Here is a 19938-nt window from a genome sequence, read left to right as displayed (position 1 = left end):
ACCTTGGGAAATCAACGCAAATGTTTTTGGAGCAGCTACAAACAGGTGAAAATGCTTCAATATTTTCAAAAATATTCCTCAGTATTTGTTAGGAATATGGTGGCCAGAGATGGCCCATCTGTCAACATATTGGAAGTTGCAAAGTCTTATCCAAAACTGATGGCTGCATAAAGGTTTACTTTTCAAAGCTAAAGAGGTAGGTTTCTCACTGTCTTAAACGATGTCTTGATACATCATGTTTTACCTAGTGTCTGACTCTTTGCGACCCTATGGACTGTAACCCACCAGGCTCCTCTGTCCAAGGGATTCTCCAGGAAAGAGTACTGGAGTGGGTTGCCATTTCTTCCTCCAGGGACTCTTCCTGACCCAGAGATCGATGGGTCCCCAAGTCAGGCTGTGTCCAGAACTCACCCCAAATGAAATCCTACAAGTGCGTGGAAGGCAGCTATTTCATAAACCTGCTTCCAAAGAGACCAAACTTGTGTGCTATTGGAAAAAATGATCATCCCACTGTTACCTTTCTTGAAATCTTTTTTTTTTTTTTACTAAAAAGCATCATTTGAATTTTATCTTTGCTAAAATGCTAGGAGGAGTGAGGCGTCTGACCTGATTGAATAATCTTCCTCAACCTGCAAACTAAACAAATTTGATGGAAGAAGCGACTCTGGGTCTCTAAAGTGACCCAAATTTGCCACCAGTAAATGGAGATCTCAGATGAAATGATGTTTCTTTTAATAAAAAGAATATGAAGTGGAATTTGTTCTAATGTAGAAAAATGACTGCAAAAGCCACAGGTTAAATATGTCCTAAGGTACTAGGGAAAGCTTTCTGTGTGTCTTTTTTTTCCCCTGATGTGTCACAAATAAGAAAGAGCTATTGTAATTCAGGCCCGTTTTTGGTTCTAAGAGAAAGCTCTGGTTGGGCTCACTCTCTGGGGCAGCTCGGTCCTGAAAGCATCAGATTTGATGCCCTAGACTCCCTGGAACCGCGAGTTCACATCCCCAAGGGCTTGGGCTCAACCCTTCCTCCTTCCTGGGCAATAAATAGCATGGAAACCAGGTTATCTGTGTGGCCAACTTTCAGGAAAGACCTTGAAAACAGAGACGGGGTGGACCTGAGGGTCACGTGGTGCTTTCCATTACCATGGGGTTCACTGAAGGGTGGCTGCAAGCAGCCGTCCTGAAGCAACTAAGCACCCCAGAGATCCCAGGAGATACTTCCCGCGGGTTTCTAATAGAAGGCCGTTTCAAAGCCTGTCCAGACTCCGAGGCAGCCGGCTCCCTTTACCCTGGTGTAAAGCCATTGGGTGGCTCCATCAGATTAGGTGTGAGACAGGGGGAGGGAATTCTGAATGTTTACCGTTACATCCAGCTTTCAGTGGCAGGTCTATAGAGCCTTCATATCTTAGCACTCTATTTTGTATTCGTGATTAGTGGGTTGGCTTAGGTACAACATGATTAATCTTTCTTCCTTTCTTTCTGGCTCAAAGTGATGGTACCCTCACCTGAGTTTCAACAGTCAAGTTTCTGAAGCCATGGCACACTTTTTTAAACTTCTGCCACTTCTTTACCTAAGGGGCACCGTCTCCACTTGAACTTTGAATAGATTGTTTGCCCAGTTTCTGACATGACTCTACTTAATATGAAAGACCAGCTTTTCTTGTGGGAAAAAAAAATTCAGACAGTGCCAGCCAAGACCATCAAATGGTTGGGCTGAGTTTGTTTTAGTGACCCGAGCTGCCATTGCACCTGAACAGTGCCTGCACCAGACAGCTCTCCTGGGCCTTCGCTTACTATTTCCCCAAATTATTGCTTTTCTTTCTGACCTTTGAGCACCAGCAAAACATGAGTAACAGCTTAATGAAGCCAGATTCTTATTTCCAACTGCATGATGCATATTCAAATTGATGGCCGTGTGATGTGACTTTTTTGTCTGTACACGCCACAGTTTTGAAAATTACACATGAAAGTTGATGTAGGAAGAGTTGTGAGCTGTAGGTTGTAATCACACCATATATCTTTATATAAACATCCTTCAGATGAGTCTGTATCCATAGACCTCTGAGAGACAACGTGGGGTGTTCTCAGCATTAGCCAGTTCTTTGGGAAAGGAGGTGAATAAACTTCTTATGGCAGAAATACTGTCTTTTGAATTCGGTCAGGATTTCTGCTGCATTAAATTGCTGTATTGTCTGTGACCACGAACTGAAACATGGGCTAGCTTGGTTTGGGCAGTCTGGGTAATTTGAAGCCCTCCAAGAGGGCTGAGTATTTTGTAATTGATAAGCAAAACTTCTCTGTTGTTTTTAGTGATTTGAAAGAAAATTCAGTGACAGTGGTTTGTCTGTAAAAACATTCCAACAAATAACTAACCATCCAACAAATGAAGTAACTGTTAAAAGGTTCTGTATTATCCTCAAGATGCTAGAGGCAACATGGAAGCAGTTCACACATCCATGGATTCAGTGTACACGTATGAACAGCTATGTTCCTGTTAATGGTTGAATCAGTGTAGTAGAAAAAGTTCCCTTCAATCTTATACAAACCACTGAGAACTGCCATTTTGAACATAGGAGAAGATTCCTGGATACATAAAGTATGGACTCAATGAGAAATTGTTACTAAGTTGAAAACATTAAACTCTTTATGTTTTCTTGCCTTTTCCCGTCTATTGACAGTAAAGCTACATAAATGCCTCTATACCTTGAAGAATATCCTCCCGTGCAGGAAATGTTAGGGAATATACGCACCCGGGCAGTAGCACTCTGCCACCCCTCCGCTGTACAGCCGTTATGCCTGCTAAAGACATGCTCTCTGCTGTTCTTCCTAAAAATGTGCTCTTGTGAGACGTAAACAGCCTGAAAACAATGTGCTTATTTTTTTTAATTTATTTTTAATTGGAGGATCATTGCTTTACTTTTTTAAAATTTATTTTTAATTGGAAGACAGTGCTTATTTTTTGTATCCTGGTTTTATTTCAATTTTTTAACTGTAAGCCCATGTTTTTTTTTAATGTTTTTTAAAATAAATCCACACTTTTAAAATGCTGAGGGTACTGGATCCCATATGCCGCAACTAACAGCCAATGCAGTCAAATAAATAAATAAATACTTTTTTTTTTTTTAATGCTGAGGGCAAGTCAGCGTTTCTGATGGGGTTCCTTGCATACAACACGTATGGACCTGACATTGTAACAGACAGTGGATAGATTTGATGTATCACTACCTCTGAAACGGAACTAATTTATTTATAATATTTCAAGTCTCGAGCCCAATGTGAGAGCTACAAGGAGCAGGTAGATCTCATGGGACCTCTTTGTTTCAAATTGATGGGGCTGAGGCCTTGGGGAGAGTTGGGCACACGCTCAGAAAACGAGGCAATGATGTCAGAGCTTCCTGGCTGTGTAGACGGTCAGAGCTCTGTTGAAGGAGCCAACAGCGCCCACAGTCATGCGTGTTCCAAAGCTGCAGTGACGCGCTAGCGACTGGCCGCCTGTGCTCATCTACATTTCAACTGGCTAAAATTACTTTAAAACTTAAATGTTACTTTAAAAATTACTGTAACATTTTTTGTTAAAATTAATATATCTATTTTATTTCAATTAGTTAGAATTAAAACTAGGGATTCCGTGGTGGTCCAGTCAGTGGCTAAGACTTTGTGTTCTCAGAGCAGGGGGCCTGGGTTCAATCCCTGGTTGGGGAACTAGATCCCAAGTGCATGCCTCAACTAAAAATCCCACACACCACAACTAAGACTCGGCTCAGACAAATAAGCAAAATTTTTACTAAATAAATGTTATTTTAAAATTAAGCAAAATTAAACATTCCGTTTATTAGCTGCAGTAGCTGTGTCTCAAATGCTCCACAACTCATGTGCGGTGGCCCCTACATTGGACAGAGCAGAAGTGAAAAGAAAGACGTATCCATCTTCAAGGTCTGAGCAGAGAGCTGAATGCAGTGACCCTAGAACAGAAACGCTTGTGTGTGGGAGATTCCTAACCACATGGGGAAAGGGTGCAATGGCAGATCCTCCACTAGGGGGTGCTCTAGACACCAGCACACTCTTCCGTCTGGAGCACATTCAGAGGGTGCTGAGAAATTCCTCTTGGTTAACAGAAAGTTGGGTTTCCTTAATTTCAGTTCAGTTCCGTTGCTCAGTCCTGTCCAATTCTTTGCGACCCCATGTACTGCAGCATGCCAGGCTTCCCTGTCCATCACCAACTCCCCGAGCCTACTCAAACTCATGTCCATTGAGTCAGTGATGCCATCCAGCCGTCTCATCCTCTGTCGTCCCCTTCTCCTCTGGCCTTCAATCTTTCCCAGCTTCAGGGTCTTTTCCAGTGAGTCCATTCTTCGAATCAGGTGGCCAAAGTGTTGGAGCTTCAGCTTTAGCATCAGTCCTTCCAATGAATATTCAGGGCTGATTTCCGTTAGGATTAACTGGTTGGATCTCCTTGCAGTCCAAGGGACTCTCAAGAGTCTTCTCCAACACCACAGTTCAGAAGCATCAGTTCTTCAGCGCCCACCTTAATGGTTCAACTCTCACATCCATACATGATCACTGGAAAAACCATAGCTTTGACTAGATGTACCTTTGTTGGTAAAGTAATGTCTCTGCTTTTTAATATGCTATCTAGGTTGGTCATAGCTTTTCTTCCAAGGAGCAAGTGTCTTTTAATTTCATGGCTACTGTCACCATCTGCATTGATTTTGGAGCCCCAAAATGTAAAGTCTCACACTGTTTTCATTGTTTCCCCATCTATTTGCCATGAAGTGATGGGACCAGATGCCATGATCTTCATTTTTTGAATGCTGAGTTTTTAAGCCAGCTTTTTCACTCTCCTCTTTCACTTTCATCAAGATGCTCTTTAGTTCTTCTTCACTTTCTGCCGTAAGGGTTGTGTCATCTGCGTATCTGAAGTTATTGATATTTCTCCCAGCAATCTTGATTCCAGCTTGTGCTTCTTCCAGCCCAGCGTTTCTTGTGATATACTCTGCATATAAGTTAAATAAGCAGGGTGACAACATACAGCCTTGACATACTCCTTTTCCTATTTGGAACCAGTCTGTTTTTCCATGTCCAGTTCTAACTTTGGCCACCTCATGCGAAGAGTTGACTCATTGGAAAAGACTCTGATGCTGGGAGGGATTGGGGGCAGGAGGAGAAGGGGACGACAGAGGATGAGATGGCTGGATGGCATCACTGACTTGATGGACGTGAGTTTGAGTGAACTCCGGGAATTGGTGATGGACAGGGAGGCCTGGCGTGCTGCGATTCATGGGGTCGCCAAGAGTCGGACACGACTGAGCGACTGAATTGAACTGATTATAGTTTATCAGAAGATATTGAGTAGAATTCCCTGTGCTATACAGTAGGTTCTTGCTGTTTATAAATTTTTATATAGTACTGTGTGTACATGTTAATCCCAAATTCTTATTTTAGTCTTCCCTTTCCTTCCCCTTTGGTAGCCATAAGTTTGTTTTCTATCTGTGAATCTGATTCTGTTTTGTAAACAAGTTCATTTGTACTATTTTTAGATTCCACATATAAGTGATATCATATAATACTTGTCTTTCTCTGACTTATTTCACTTAGTATGATCATCTCAGGGTCCAACCATGTTGCTTGAAATAGCGTTATTCATTCTTTCTTTTATGGCTGAGTAATATTGCATTGTATATGCAGGTGACACCACCCTTAAGGCAGAAAGTGAAGAAGAACTAAAGAGTCTCGTGCTGAAAGTGAAAGAAGAGAATGAAAAAGTTGGCTTAAAACTAAACATTCAAAAAACGAAGATCAAGGCATCCGGTCCCATCACTTCATGGCAAATAGATGGGGAAACAATGGAAAGAGTGAGAGATTATATTTTGGGGCTCCAAAATCACTGCAGACGGTGACTGCAGCCATGAAGTTAAAAGACACTTGCTCTTTGGAAGAAAAGCTATGACCAACCTAGATAGCATATTAAAAAGCAGAGACATTACTTTGTCAACAAAGGTCCATCTAGTCAAAGCTATGGTTTTTCCAGTGGTCATGTATGGATGTGAGAGTTGAACCATAAAGAAAGCTGAGTGCTGAAGAATTGACACTTTTGAACTGTGGTGTTGGAGAAGACTCTTGAGAGTCCCTTGGACTGCAAGGAGATCCAACCAGTCTGTCCTAAAGGAAATCAGCCCTGAATATTCATTGGCAGGACTGATGCTGAAACTGAAGCTCCAACACTTTGGCCACCTGATGCGAAAAACGGACTCACTGGAAAAGACCCTGAAGCTGGGAAAGATTGAAGGCCAGAGGAGAGGGGGACGTCAGAGGATGAGATGGGTGGATGGCATCATCGACTCAATGGACATGAGTTTGAGCAAGCTCCAGGAGGTGGTGAAGGACAAGGAGGCCTGGTGTGCTGCAGTCCGTGGGGTCCCAAAGAGTTGGACTCGACTTAGTGACTGAACATGTGTACCATATCTCTTTATCTATTCCTCTCTTGATGGGTGTCTAGGTTGCTTCTGTGTCTGGGCTGTTGTGAACAGCGCTCCTGTGAACACAGGGGTGCATGTATCTTTTTGAATTAAAGCCCTCATGTTTACAGGGTACATGCCCAGGAGTGGGGTTGCTGGCCAAGACCACGCTTTAATGGGATATCAAAATCCAGAATCTGAGTCTCATAGTAAATCCAGAATTCATAGAGCACTGAAAAATTACTGGAAGAGCAAGATAATACCTAGTAACAGATTAAAAAAGAATTCCTACAGTAGATACTATGGCTCCCATTTGTTGAGCTCTTTCCATGTGTTAAATGCTTTGCATCAGATCTCGTTCAATTTTTGCGATTATCAAAAGAAGACATTCTCATTCTCCTTTGACAGAGAAGGAAGCTGAGATTTAGAGAAATTAAATATTTTATTCTAGTTCATTTAGCAGTTGAGCAACACAGCCAGGATTCAGATCCAGGTTCTGACCAAAAAAAAAAAAAAAAAAATGTGCTCTTGGCTACCATCATGCTGCCTAGATTCCTTAAAATTCAGTTAAAGGGCTAAACACAATTTGAAAACAGACACATAAAGCAGAAAATATGAATTCAATGCATGCAGCTCATCAGCCATCCTATAAGCACTCCAATTGGGGGGCCATAGGTCTGGCCAATTCTATTCAATTTCTAAATTCAATTTCATTTCTAAACATTGGTAAAAATACAGTAAGTCAAAAATATTGTTATCATATTTCCAACAATATTTGACTTGGATTGTTCTTCCTGGAAGTGAGCTTGATTCCTGGGAGTCAGGGAGGTAACCTGCCTGTATTACAAGGAAGTTCACCATGTGGAAGGAGTTCAAATCCTCCAAAAATTTCATCAGGTTATATTTTGATTATTTCTTTTCATACACTGTTTGGGTTCTAGCTTTTAGAAAGTGAATTCTCTAGAAGGAGGTTTCTGAATGACCAGTTCCTCTTCTCTCCTTCATTCTGTTACTTCTGACATGGCTATTTACAACATCCAGGCTTCCCTGGTGGCTCAGTGGTAGAGAACCTGCCTGCCAAATGCAGGCAATCCCTGGGTCAGGAAGATCCCCTGGAGAAGGGAATGGCAACCCACTCCAGTATTCTTGCCTGGGAAATACCATGGATGGAGGAGCCTGATGGGCTATACAGTCCATGGGGTTGCAAAGAGTCAAACACAACTTAGTAACTGAACAACAACAAATGTCAACATTCACAAAAACTAAGAAGGGGCCCAGAATGTCCTGCATGTAGCCACATCCACACACATCCCCCAAAACACCATTAGGTATCTCCCCGTATTGTGTGAATACAGAGATGCCCTGAGACGTGCCCTGAGACGTGTCCCCAGCATTGCAGAGAGAGACGACAGAGAATTACATTAGAGACGTGCTCCACACCTCAGAAATGGATCCAAGCCACAGTGCACAGAAAGATGGCCAGTCCTGACTCCTGTTTGACCAAGTTTCAATTTCAGGTCCACGAGACCAAGGAACATCATACCATAAGACGCTGTAAACCAACACAGACATCGGACTATGTATAGCATGAGTCCTTGTATATAAAATCCTCAAAAAGGAAAAATGGCATCGAGTAAATGGGATGAACACAAAGGTGGGACAGTCAGGAGAGACCCTGATAAAGCCAAGGATGGTGGCTCCTCTGTCAGGAGAGAGCGGTGTGGATGTGGGAATGGCAGCAGAGACTCAGGTGCCTCAAGTACCGCACTGTTGTTTAGCTCAGTCACGACCAACTCTCTGTGACCCCACGGACGGTAGCCCACCAGGCTCCTCTGTCCATGGGATTCTCCAGGCTAGAACACTGGACTGGGTTGCCATTTCCTCCTCCAGGGAATCCTCCCAACCCAGGGATCGAACCCTCATCTCCTGAATCTCTGTAAAAGCCTTATTCCTGATCTGGGAGGTAGTCATCCTGACACCACTTTATTGTCATTTGTTAAAACTCTACATAAGTTTTAAGTATTATTGTGCTTGTTCCTCTCTAGAATTAAAGAAAAAAAAAATCTGAATTGGAAAAAAAAAGCTGTAAGTTGACAAAATTACAACCTTCCCAGGAACTATGATGCATTGGAGAAGGAAATGGAAACCCACTCCATGGCAAGCCACTCCAGTGGTCTTGCCTGGAGAGTCCCAGGAATGGGGGAGCCTGGTGGGCTGCCGTCTATGGGGTCGCACAGAGTCGGACACGACTGACACGACTTAACAGCAGCAGGAACAAAGATTAAATCTAAAATTGAATAAACTCAAACGATGGAACCTTTCAAGAAAAATCAATCTAATGAATATATTAGAATGAGTATAAATATATTCCTAATATAATATGTGCAGATCAACTTTTTGTTCATCCTGTCATGCTAAATGCCCAGAGAAAAGTTTTGCTTAAAGGAGCACTAACGTGGCCTCCCACTCCAGTACACTTACTTGGAAAAATCCCATGGATGGAGGAGCCTGGCAGGCTGCAGTCTGTGGGGTCACGAAGAGTCAGACACGACTGAGCGACTTCACTTTCACTTTTCACTTTCATGCATTGGAGAAGGAAATGGCAACCCACTCCAGTGTTCTTGCCTGGAGAATCCCAGGGACAGCGGAGCCTGGTGGGCTGCCGTCTATGGGGTCTCACAGAGTCAGACACGACTGAAGTGACTTAGCAGCAGCAGCAGCAGCAATGTGGTCTCACCAAGGAAGTATGATAAGAGAGGAAAAAACATTTATAAACACCTATATAGTTTTTTAAAAAGTATGAGGAAAAACTTTTTTTCCTGAACTTTGAACACTCAGGGAGGCAATCAGAGCTTCCCAAGGAAGCTGCCGCAGAACGTGTGGAACGCGACTTTCCCGAAGCTCGGCTAACAACCTCTCCAATGTCATTCTCCACAAACACCCCACGTGGAAACAGGCCATGGGTGAGGTTATTAGTATTTTGTTTTCACTTTGGGCAGAGCATAGCACAGAGCTGTAAAAATCTGAATCTGAAAACATTTAGGTGGACCACACGGTGATCTTCCTTATGATATGGGCAGGTTACCTCCCTGACTCCTAGGAATCAAGCTCACTTCCAGAAGAACAACCCAAGTCAAATTTTGTTGGAAGTATGATAACAATATATTTGACTTACCATATTCTTACCAATGTTTAGAAACGGAATTGAATTTAGAAATTGAATAGAATTGGCCATATCCACGGCCCCCCATTGGAGTGCTTACAGGCTGGTTGATGAGCTGCATGCATTAAATTTATATCTTCTTTATGTGTCTTTTTTCAAATTGTGTTTAGATCTGTAACTGAATGACTACTGATGACTACTTTTATCATAGATTTAAATGAGACCCTAGAATCAGCACAAACATTTTCTTCAAATCATTGAATTTGGCAGTAGTTAACTAATTAAGGCCAACGAGTCTTCAGTTTTGTGTAGTTTTGCTTAAGATAGTTCCATTCTAAAACGTTTCACCAATCAAAAATAAGACCAAGCTAAAAAAAAAAAAAAACAAACTCCCTCAAAACTTCAAAAGATTAACAAAATCTTGACTAGGTTCCAAGGATAGAGTAGGAGATAATTGCTAAGGGGGAAATATCTAAAATGATTCAGTTCTGAAACCCCCACACCTTTATGTCTTGTGGCATCCATCTCTTCACAAAGAAATGAATTTTTTCATATCTTGTCAACTCTGCTAGTTCCCAGAATAGTTAACTGTTCGCTAAGCTTTTCAATATTTTGTTCTAAATATAAACATTTCAAAGTATAAATTCTAAATATAAACATTTCGAAGCATATCCATATGAAAAGCCACTGTGGTCTAAGATGATAGCAAGGTGATGTGGAGAGAAGTAGAGAAAGAATACAGAAGGGGCTTTGGGAGTCCGTGAAGTGCAAGTTAATACATGGAATATTGTGGGAACAAGCACAAAACGGTGGAGGCCTGATGGTGGAGGAAAACTGAACTTGGGTCTAACACACATTTGCCCCTTTCTGCATGTTTGCGGTTTCCATGAAGTGTGTCCAGCTAACGTTGAACAAACAAATCAAAGTGTTCCTAACTGTCCTAGAAATCAACCTACAAGCTGAGTGGTCTGGAATGAAACAAGGTAACCAGTGGTTGTTTGACTACCTCACATGTAAACTAAATGTTGTGTTTGCCTGATAGGAAGAAGAAAAGGTTCAGCTATCCGCTGGAATATCTGATTCCCAGTGTCACCTCCTGGCCGGCACTTGGGGATTAATACTTTCTTTAGATATTTTGGGCCACGACAAATGCAGGGTTCACAAAGACAGTTTCCTAAGAGAATGACAGATACTATTGTGGAGAGACGTTATTCAGAGCATTATCTGTTTCATTCTTCAGTTGGGACGACTATCTACTTCTAGACTTGGACTTCTAAAGAAGACTGCTATAATCTGGAGAGACTGGCCATAAAACTATTTGTATTGAAAACTTAGCCCGCGTGTCTTTAGTGGACTTCATTCATTAGCATTCTCACCGGCCAGGTTTCCATATCTCAGTGTTCATTTTATACTTTAATTTGGTTACCAGGGTCTTTGTTGAATCGTCCTATTCAGGGGAGAACAAAGGCGGTTGAGGTGATACCGCGGAGCGAGGCACTATGTTTTATCTTTGCGAAAAGCCCGACGGGGCCCGAGTGCTCCGATGCCCTCTGATTTTCTGCAGGACGTTTGGAGCCACAAGTTATCTGGAGGGTAGGGCTCCTCGCTGCGCTTTGGTGCAGACACCTTCAGAAGACAAGCAGCTTGCCAGTCAGAGAAATGAGCTCCTTGACCCCCCTGGGGGAGGGGAACGTGTCCCACTCCCACAGGAAACACCCTCTGTGCTTTTGCATCACATTTGCTCAGTCCTGGCAGTTTTTCCAATGCTTGCTGCTCTGTGATCTTCTTATCCCTCAAAAGTCAAAACCCACTCTCTTTCAACCCTCCTCCACTGTGGGTGGAAATGTAAATTGGCACAGCCACTGTGGAGAACAGTAGGGAGGCTCCTTAACACACTAAAAACAGAGCCACCGTATGACACTGCAGTCGCACTCCTGGGCACACATCCAGAGAAAAACATGATCCGAAAGGATACCTGCAGCCCAGTGTTCAATGCAGCACTGTTGACAACAGCCAGAACACGGAAGCAACCTAAATGTCCATCAGTAGATGAATGGATAAAGAAGACGTGGTGTGTATGTATATATATATTTCATGTATATATGGAAATGGAATACTATTCAGCCATTAAAAAGAATGAAATAATGTCATTTGCAGCAACATGCATGGACCTAGTGAGTGTCATACTGAGTCAAGTAAGTCAAACAGAGAGGGAGAAATACCATATGACATCCCTTATATGTGGACTCTAAAAAGAAATGATACAAATGGACTTACGAAACAGAGACTCACAGAGAATGAACTTATGGTTGTAGAGGGTGGGGGAAAAGGGCCGGTTAGGGAGTTTGGGATGGACATGCCACACACGGCTGTACTGAAGGTGAGTAGCCAACGAGGACTCACTGTAAAGCCCGGGGGACTCTGCTCAGTGCTACATGGCAGCCCAGATGGGAGGAAGCCCGGGGAGAATGGGTACATGCATATGTATGGCTGAGTCCCTTTGCTGTACACCTGAAACTTCCACAACGTTGTTAATCAGCTATGCCCCAATACAAAATAAAGTTTTTTTAAAAAAGACCCCCAAAATGCCTTGAATTTTCCAGTCCAACCCCCCCACCCCGCCCCACCCCTCAAAACCCACTCTGTACTGCATGGGTCCCCTCAAGGTTTTCTGATTAAAACCATCATCTTTCCCAACATAACCCTTCTCCTCTCGTCCAATACAGGCTTTTCATTTCCCTATTTAGTTCGACTGCATTAGGGTGAGTGAATTCCTCCCCATCTTCTTCGTGACGTCCGTAAAACTCTTTCTTCAGTGCAACTTTATGCGGGGTGATTCAGCCCAGCTTTCTAACTCTGCTTCGGAACACCGGGGTTTTATTCTCTAATCTACATTTCCTTTTGCAGTTTCTTGGACCCCTTTTGGTTGGTGTATGGCTAGCCATCTGGTAGAGACGGAGACCACCAGCCCATTTCACACAGGCCGCTGAACAGTCAGAAGACGGTAACAACTCCGAGTCTCTGGTGGCCTGGACTGGATTCAGCTCACTGGCCCAGAGGTGAAAGGCTCTGTATTCCATTACTAATCCCCCGAGCTCTTCGGCCCCCTGAAAGTGATTCTTTGGTTTTATTATTGCAAAGGCCATTTATAAAATCATGAACTGGATTTAGGAAAGCAACCATGAAATAGCAAAAGACAACGAACTGATTGAAATTCCTTCAGTGTCCTGTGGGCTGAGGTCTCTCAGACAGCGGGACTGGGGGAAAGTTCTATATCGGCACTGCATTCTGATTTCAGTGGCGTGACCAGCTCACTTAGATGTGGCAAGGTCAGATCCACTGACCATGCCTTGAGGAACTAAATCCTAAGTAAAGAAAATGGAAAAGCAAACTATGAAATAGCCAATAATCCTTTATTTTGCACTTCCCCACCCTCATCCCTCTCCAAAAAGCACTAATGGGGTAGATTCTGTGCATGTGAAAATATTGTATAAAGTATTTAGGATGATCTCAAATTAATAGAACAAAACCACGTATCTCAACATAGATGCTTTCTTTGTAGGCATAGAAAAATGTTGGCTTCTAGAACAAGGAGGGCAATGAGATACTGCACTCAAGAGGGTGACGCTCTGCAATTTAACATTCACAGCAGAAAACCTCATTTCTCTAACCACATAATATGTTTTAAAATATGATTAATTCATACACTAATATCAATTTACTTGGCATTTGAAAAAAAAATCACAAGTTCTATTAATATATTTGTATTAGGTTCAAAGCCCATATTCTAGCATTCAAGATATCCATTAACACTGGCCCAAGTTGGGGTTATTTCAAAATCAAGTAAAAGTCCATATTTATTCAAAAGTTGCTAAAATATGCTAATAAAATTAAATTTGATGTTTTACATTAAAAATAAAATATTTGGTTTATCTCTCAGACATCTATTAACATATAATAAATAGTGGGCAGTATAGTAATATAATAAAGTTTTGTGATACCCTGAAATTTGATGAGTTTTCTTTTAAAAAAAAATTGCATAATATACTTCATTTCAGCCTTAAACCACAATATCAATGAACAGATTTGCAGAAATAAAACAATATAAACACAAAATGCTACAGTATTTTTTTTTTTTTACTTTCGGGGAATCTACATGTCCTTTGAAACAAAAGGAAGTCAAAGAAATTTACAGAAATAGAAGAGATAACAAAACAATTTCAAATCATAAGCCATAGATTTAAATCGCCTTGTTTTCCTTCCAACTGCTCAGGTCCTCCCCCCAGTGTTCTGCGAGGGTTCAGCTCAAGGTAGGTAACTCTGAACGTACGTATGGCTTTTTCCAGCCTTCTTTGCTTATGTACAGCAGTAATTACAGACGGGGCTGAAACCGCAGCGCGTTTCACAGAAAGCCAGAATTAAACACGATAAAAAAATTTTAAAAATAACTACTTCATAAATATTTATTATTTACATTAGGGGAGATCTCCTGGTGTGCAGAGTTTTCCTACAAGCTGATGAGATGGGTAAGCCATGAGAAGACCACCAGCAGTTTGGAGGAAAGGGCAGAGTTGGGGGACGACAGAGAGAGAGGACAGGTGGGAGAGTCAACAAAAACAAACCGCAGAAGAGCCAACAGGACATGATAGAAACCTTTTTCTTAAAAAATATAAGGTATTTCACAAAAAGCCTGAACATTTTACATGTTAGTACTAAAAACAGGGGGTGCGGTGGGGAAAGCTTCATATATTTTTCATCACAAAAATATTTACTGACACTCCCCCTGGAGTTTTCTTTCATGTGATTACGATTATCTGACTACAGAGGGGAGGAGGCTGGAGACACATATAGCCGACCCACGTCACCCTCGGGCACGGTCAGGGCGGGCCACACGCCATCTTCTCAGCTAACACCTTTAAGGAAAAGGCCCTGGAGAGAATTGAGGAAAATCGAAAGGGAAGATTATAGTCTTTTTATTAATAATACTTGTCACTGGTAATAGGAAACGGAGGCGAGGCCCCCCCCGCCCCGTGCATGAGAGTCTTTGTCCGGGGGCGACCACGTGGCCCTCGGCGGGGGCCCTCGCAGAGCCCCCGGGGGTGGGGGGGGCGCGTGTTCTGTCCTCAGTCTGGCCGGGCTCAGCGTCCGGGGCGATGCGGTGGGGGGTGGGGGGGGGCACCCCCGCTCCAGGCATCAGTGTGCCCGGTGCTTCCGCTTCTTGTGCTTTTTATCCTTCTTCCTGTTGCAGCACTTGGGGCAGAACCACTGCATCTCTTCCGGGGGCGCGGCCATGATCCCCACGCAGGGCCTACACGGGAACCAAGCAAAAGGCATTTCAGACAAACAGATTTCAGCGACACACATCTTCCTGTCCTGCATTCTTCAGGAATTTCACATCATTCAGTAATCTGTTAGGTTTATGGCTTCGATCCCTGGGCTGGGAAGATCCCCTAAAAGAGGGAAATGCTACCCACTCCAGTATTCTGGCCTGGAGAATTCCACAGATTGTATAGTCCATGGGGTCACAAAGAGTCGGACACGACTGAGCGACTTTCACTTTCAAGGTGCATTTACCGGACACCCAAGTCACCAGCTCTGGCGGACAGACGCTGCTGCACTCCTGCTGGGCATGTGGGTGATCACCTTACACGAGCCCCTTCCCCAGGCCCTGCTGGAGACATTAATTAGCTCATTCATCCTTTCATCCAGAAATAGTCTAATTGTTCTGAGCCACGGCTTTGTTTTTATCTCACACATCGTATAGCGTGTGACTAAGTGGATGCCTATCTTTTCATATCTGATATTTTCAAGATAACACAGCGAGGTCTGCATGCGTCCTGATGCTGCGCCTTCAGTTTGGGGAGGGCGCTGAGGAGCCGGGGAAGCCACCCACGCTGCCCCTGTACCCCTACACTTTATGGCAGTGTTTACGGGGTTCCTCAGTGTTTCTGCAGCTGCTACAGAAAATGACTGACAAGAAAGGGAAGGGAACCAACCCCCTGTATCTCCTTTTCCCTTTCTAAAGAATACGTGCGCTAAGAGACACATTGAATTTAGGCTGAAGAGCCACAGTCTAAAGACTCATTTTTGGAAACAATACGAACGCCATTCTCTTGGCACAGGGATTCTGCTCCACATGCTCTTCCTGGGAGACGAGCTGCCCTGGGACAAGAGCCTGCACGGGCTGGGGCCACACGTGTGCTGAGCCTCTGCCCCCGTGTCCCGCAGGGGACTCACCAGTGGTACCAGTCATCACATTCGTCACAGCCGATCATGGGGCTCCCATCGTCGGGCTTGTTGCAGCCGGGACAGATCCAGATCTGGTTTCCCCACTCGTCTCGGATCTGGGGTGGGGGTGGGGGTGGGGGAGAAGGAAACCAGAGAGGCATTGAGAAAAAAGAAATCCCCAAAAGGGCATTACAAGGATTACTGCACCCTGTGCAGCTAATAAATTGACAGACTAAATGAACAGACCAAACAACCCAGGAGCTATTTATTAAAGCTGTGATCGTGGTCCTCACTATCCTGGCATCACATGGGAAAAAAAATGCTACTAAGAGTTCAATGATAAGACCTTTCTTCTACTTTTTTTTTTTTTTGCCATGTTGCATGGCTTGCAAGACCTTAGTTCCCTGACCAGGGATTGAACCTGGGCCCTGGCAACGGAAGTGCCGAGTCCTAATCACAAGGCCGTCAGGGAACCCCCAAGACATTTCTAATGGCTATTGTAAACTGTCTTTTGAAAGTCATAAAAACAAAACATTTGATAATCATTTCTGTGAGCCATGTGACCTACAGTCACCTTTATCTAAAAAAATACTCAAACACGTAGGTTCCGAATGACTACTAATGCCTGATACTCCTGAAAGCTCCCTAGCTCAGCTCTGTGTTGTTCCCTCCACTGCATTCACAGGTCTGGGATTAATAAATACGGCCGATGTGCATATATCGCCTTATTACTTATTAGCCAAACCCTCCTCCTGAACTGGCTGATAAGATCAAGGATATAAAAGAGTTGTTACTAAGTAACTTTCCATTCCCTTTATGACATTTTCAGCAAAGTACAATCAACTAAAGGGCAAATGAAATAAGGGACGCAGGAGGCCAAAGAGCCACACGTTTTCACGTTATTTTGCAAAAATATGCTGTGCTCTGGACTTGACTTAGCAGTTCCAAATAAGAAGCATTCCCAACTGAACCACCTCCTCAAATTCCACATGAACAAGACCAATCTGGAAGAGACAATTCTATGACAGGCTTTCAAAGCCAGCAATAACTAAGAGTTAATTTTTTAAAGTTTTGCTGATCACACAGCATATAATTTCATTCAGTTGATTTTGCACGCTGTAGTCTCTCCTGGTACATTCAGATACAACACTGACTGGATGTGCAGAAGAAAAACGGTTTTTTGTGTTTGTGTGATAGGTGTATGGGGGGCAGAGACGGTTCATTCTAACTCACGGAATTCTAACTATTTTAAGGTCTGCCATTCTGGAAAATCTCTGCAAGAGCAGACAAGGCTGTAAAGGTTTCCTGAACAAATCTGTGGGCAGCCACATCCCCGACTCGGGCCTCGTCTCCAGTTTCAAGCAGAGAGACCACCAGTCAGCCTGTGCCAGCTGTCTGGGGTGAAGGCCATCCCAGTACCCTGCACCCTGAAGCTGCCATGCATGCCATGTCCTGCTGCTGACTCTTGAAGTTAGGAGGCCGTGACCCTGCGACATGAGAAATGTGCTACAGCGCCCAGCCCCTTGCAGTTCACTAGGCTCTTTTGAAAACACCTGACTTGGTTTCATCCTCCTAAAACAATGTTTGGGTAGGTTAGAAATGGGGAGACTGGAGCTGAAGGAATGTCAGTGCCAGTTCCAGTGTCACAGATTGGGCAGCAACAAAATCAGCCTGTGTCCTTCCTTCAAATCACACAGTTTGTCTTCTGTCTACAGAGTGTCTCTGAGGGGACAGAGGCTTTTCGTCTACGCTGTTTATGCAAGTCTGATCTATCTCCAGGGAGTTGACTCAAAAATCCACTGGAGAATCAGATTTTAGAGCTAGAACACACCACAGCAATCACCTAGTCTAACAATCCCTGGTTACAGCTGAAGAAATGGAGGTCAAGGAGATCAAGCATAAAGTCCTCCTCGATTTACCCATCTTGGGGTGACGTGGCCTCAATTAAACACCTGTGGCAGCTGGTCCTTGAATGCACTGATTTAATGACCGCAGATACTTGTATCATGTCTCCATTGTTGTCTTGAATTGCCAATTTAATATTTTCTCCTTAATATTTCATGTCTTTATATCCTTTCTGAAGATTTCTGAGACTTTCTTCTTATCCTCTGTATCATGATAGTGCCTCAAACACTTAATGATTCATTGAAATTTCCTTTCAAAATGCCCGTATAGAAATGTAATACTTGCACGATTTTTAACGACAACGGAAGGAGTCCGAGCCTGTCGCCTCCCAGGCACATCTATTCTAGAAGATCCGCGCCACCACCAGGCAGACGCATCTCAGGCCACACACTCCGTGGTCTCGCGGTGGCAGCTCACTGAGGACCGCCCCGCTCCTGAATCTGTGCGCCGTGCGCGCCGCACTACAGAGCCCAAAGAGCCTCTGTACTACTCAGCTGAATCCAGGGCTTGACTTAGACCTGACAGTACTGAGGAGGCATGAAACGGGAAAACGACCTCATGACAACCGTGTGAACACATTTGTCAAGGTGAGTTTTTCCACCTGAAGACTTCCTGGGACTCAGGAAGTTCTGTGGTTGACAGGTTCATTTTCATTCACTCTGCAGGCCCTGATATGTCCTGGACCTCAGCCAGGGAGATACTATAATTAGTGCTCCTGCTCAGAAAGAGCGGCTGGCCCATGAGATGTGTGCATGTCATGCTAATTCTCTGAAGTGAATCACTGCTTGATCAAGAAAGTCAATGAGGAGTTTGACTGTCACTATTCACCTCTATATTTATACACTGATTGTGCTGTATATATGTTTGTGTGTATGTGTATATCTATATATATATAGTTATATTCCAAAACAATGATGAGTAACAAAAACAATGCTCTGACATTATTTATGGAGACTAACTATGCAAACATCCTAACACAATACTTTTCAGCCAAAGGCTTGAAAATGCAATGAACATGCCTTTCCAGTCATGAAGAGTTGCTTCTGAAATTCAATGATGATACATCTGACACTGCTTTTTTAATTGGAAACATTTTCATGAGCAAAGAGTGAGCTCTTAAGTGACTTTCTCTTAAATACTCCCCAAAACAGAAAGCAGCTCACCACGTAAGTGCTGACCGTCTCCGTGACCACACTGCGGACGGGGGCTTTGGAGCTGGCGGCTCCCGAAGCAGCAGGGGCTGGGGCGGGCATCCCGGCGAGGGGCGTGCTGGCCGGGGCCAGGAGGGGCAAAGGCACCGGGGCAGGGGTGACGTGCATGGGGGCCGGGGCGGGGGCTGGGGCGGGTGGCGGCGTCTTGGGTCTGTTCAGAGAAGGCGCCGGCTTAGCCTCGGGGGCTGGGACCACTTTGCTGATGACACTGTCAACAAGAGAGAAACGGAAAAATCAAAACACACAGTTTAGTCAAGCCAGGTAGCTACAAACAGGATGGCACAATCACTTGATTCTTCTAGCAGCGAAACACGTCTCAGAGAGTTCAGAGACAGGCTGAGCTCAGGCTGCAAGGCTCTTGCCCAAGCGGCTTCTCCACGATCAGGGCAGGGAGACAGGCTGGGCAGCGGGAAACAGGCAGGGGCTCCAGCTCCTTTCCGTGGTCAGAGCTGCCCACTGCTCTGTTTCTGCATCAACACTGCCTTCTTCAGAGAACCCAAGCCGGGGAAGAAGAACTAGACTCAGAACCAGGAGGTCTGAGGTCAAACCCTATGTCTTCCACAAGCTGGGGTGTGACCTTACGCAAGTCATTTAAAAGCACTAGCTGCTGAGCACCTCTAAGCAGTTAGGTGTTATACTAGGTACTTCCCACACATTACCCCATTCAGTCCTCAGGGCAACTTCAAAGAAGCTGCAGTGACCCTTGTTTTATAAACAAGGAAACAGGAGTAGAGAGAGAAAGGAGTTTGGGCAAATGAGTGGCAGGCTTTGAACTGAGGCCTGCCCATTTGGTCCTCAAACTATTTCTTCTTCTTTTGTCTATACAAAGTTCCTTTATTTGGCAGGGGGCAGTATATATCAACTATAGAGAAAGTGTATTTATTTCTGGTCTCTCCCCTTCTCTCCTCCAGAAGGGTCCACTGTCCCCCGGCTAGCAGGTGTGTTTCCATGTTTTTGTTCTTTGAGTTTTTTCTGCA

At 43.9% G+C, this 19938-nt stretch overlaps 1 protein-coding gene across 8 annotated transcripts in view; it reads right to left on the bottom strand.

The window, feature by feature from the left end:
- Positions 1–13016: 13016 nt before the first annotated feature.
- The window catches only part of TAF3 (TATA-box binding protein associated factor 3), a 121912-nt gene continuing 114990 nt past the window's right edge, over positions 13017–19938 (bottom strand). For all 8 annotated transcript variants that reach the window (XM_055543504.1, XM_055543503.1, XM_055543505.1 and 5 more), the window contains 3 exons: positions 18914–19169; positions 15855–15961; positions 13017–14925 (listed from right to left, as the gene is read on the bottom strand). In XM_055543504.1, coding sequence (XP_055399479.1) covers positions 14811–14925; positions 15855–15961; positions 18914–19169 — 478 coding nt within the window. In that variant the 3' untranslated portion in view covers positions 13017–14810. The remainder of the gene's footprint in view (positions 14926–15854; positions 15962–18913; positions 19170–19938) is intronic.

Source organism: Bubalus kerabau, chromosome 13 (genome assembly GCF_029407905.1).
Source record: "Bubalus kerabau isolate K-KA32 ecotype Philippines breed swamp buffalo chromosome 13, PCC_UOA_SB_1v2, whole genome shotgun sequence".
In the NCBI taxonomy this organism is placed as follows: Eukaryota; Metazoa; Chordata; class Mammalia; order Artiodactyla; family Bovidae; genus Bubalus; species Bubalus kerabau.
Note: the sequence above shows the minus strand (reverse complement) of the source record. Positions and strands in the feature narration are given on the sequence as shown.